Source organism: Lepidothrix coronata, unplaced genomic scaffold, assembly GCF_001604755.1.
Source record: "Lepidothrix coronata isolate B3197 unplaced genomic scaffold, Lepidothrix_coronata-1.0 Scaffold426, whole genome shotgun sequence".
NCBI classification, from domain to species: Eukaryota; Metazoa; Chordata; class Aves; order Passeriformes; family Pipridae; genus Lepidothrix; species Lepidothrix coronata.
Genome location: NW_016690606.1, coordinates 42,408 through 43,902, shown reverse-complemented (window position 1 = coordinate 43,902; position 1,495 = coordinate 42,408). Strand labels below are relative to the sequence as shown.

At 66.1% G+C, this 1,495-nt stretch overlaps 1 protein-coding gene across 1 annotated transcript in view; it reads right to left on the bottom strand.

The window, feature by feature from the left end:
- Positions 1-1,495, bottom strand: part of POGZ (pogo transposable element with ZNF domain) — a gene marked incomplete at its 5' end in the record, with an annotated part of 17,323 nt that continues 15,828 nt past the window's right edge. Inside the window, one exon of the mRNA XM_017839505.1 lies at positions 1-1,268. Coding sequence (XP_017694994.1) covers positions 23-1,268 — 1,246 coding nt within the window. The remainder of the gene's footprint in view (positions 1,269-1,495) is intronic.

The following is a 1,495-nucleotide window of genomic DNA, read 5'->3' as shown; positions in this document are numbered from 1 at the left end:
TGTTCTTTTTGTGCCTCCTGGCTCAGGCCTCCTCCTCCATCAGCTCCAGCTCGGCGTCCTCGAAGCCGTAGAACGACTCGGTCTCGCTCTCTCCCTCGAAGAGCCGGTGGAGGATTTCGGGATCCGCCGCCTCCTCGGGATGGGTCTCCCCCTCCTGGGGCTCGGGGGGTTCCTCCTCCCCCCGGCCCAGCTTGAGCTGCTCCTCCAGCGAGGCGATGAGCTCCTCCTGCATGTCCCCGTTGCGCGCCGGCGAGTTGGCCGTGCCGTCGGGGCCGGGCAGGACGCTGGCCACCAGGAAGGATTGCTGCACCAGCTCCGGCGAGTCCCCGATGACCTCCAGCGCCTCGGCCAGCCAGCACAAGACCAGCTGCAGGAGGATGTCCGAGTCGCACGTGGAGTCCTCCGCCATCTCCTTGGCCTGCTCCTTCCACTTTTTGTGCAAGAAGTTTTTCACGGTCCTCTTGACGCAAACGTCCAGGGGCTGGATTTTGGAGCTGCAGCCGGCGGGCACCACGGCGGGCAGGGTGCTGGAGGAGCTGAGCACGGCCAGCACCTCCTCGCTCAGGTGGGTCCGGTGGCAGTCCAGCACCAGCATGCCCTTGCCGCTCTGGCAGGCCACGTGCTCGTGCCACACGCGCGACGCCCACAGCTCCATGACCTCGTCGTCGCTGTAGCCGCCCTCCCGGGCCTCCAGCAGGATGGACTCGGGCACGTTGGCGGGCGCCCGCACGTGGCCCCGGTAGAGCACCAGGGCGGGCAGGACGGTGCCGTCGGCCAGGATGGCCAGCACCACGTCGCACCAGGGCTCGCCGTTGCCCACGGTCTGCAGGGCGTTCTCCTTGCGGTCGTCGCCGCCGCCGCCCAGCACCTCGGCGTCCAGGAACAGGGAGATCTCGTCCACGGCGGCGATCATGGACAGGGGCAGGTCCTGCGTGTGGATCTGGCGCTGCACGAACTCGATGAAGGAGCCGGCGCTGTCCTCCACGCCCTTGGGCAGCGGCTGGGCCACGGCCCGGCGCGTGTGGGTGCTCAGGTGGTGCCTCAGCATGAACCTCACGGCCCACTCGTAGGAGATCTTGAAGCCCCCTTCCAGCGAGCGCCCGATCTTGGTGGCCTTCTGGAAGAGGGTCTCCTCGTTGACGGGCAGCTGCTGCTCCCGCTGGGTCAGCACCCACTCCGCCAGCTTCTCCTCGGCCTCCAGGCTCAGGTACTTCCCCTCCAGGTTCTCCTCCTGGGACGCCTGCGGGGGAGAGGAAAAAATTCCTCCCCTGAACTGGGAAAGGCGGCAAAAAAAACCTCAGGGAACAAAAAGGAAGGGCTTGGTCGGCGCGTCGGGGGCGGCCTCAGGCTGAGTTCTTCGGGGGGGAAAGACATTTCCCTTTGGAATGGGATGGGATGGAGAGGACATTTCCCTCTGGAATGGGATGGGATGGAGAGGACATTTCCCTGTGGAATGGGATGGGATGGGAGGACATTTCCCTGTGGAATGGGATGG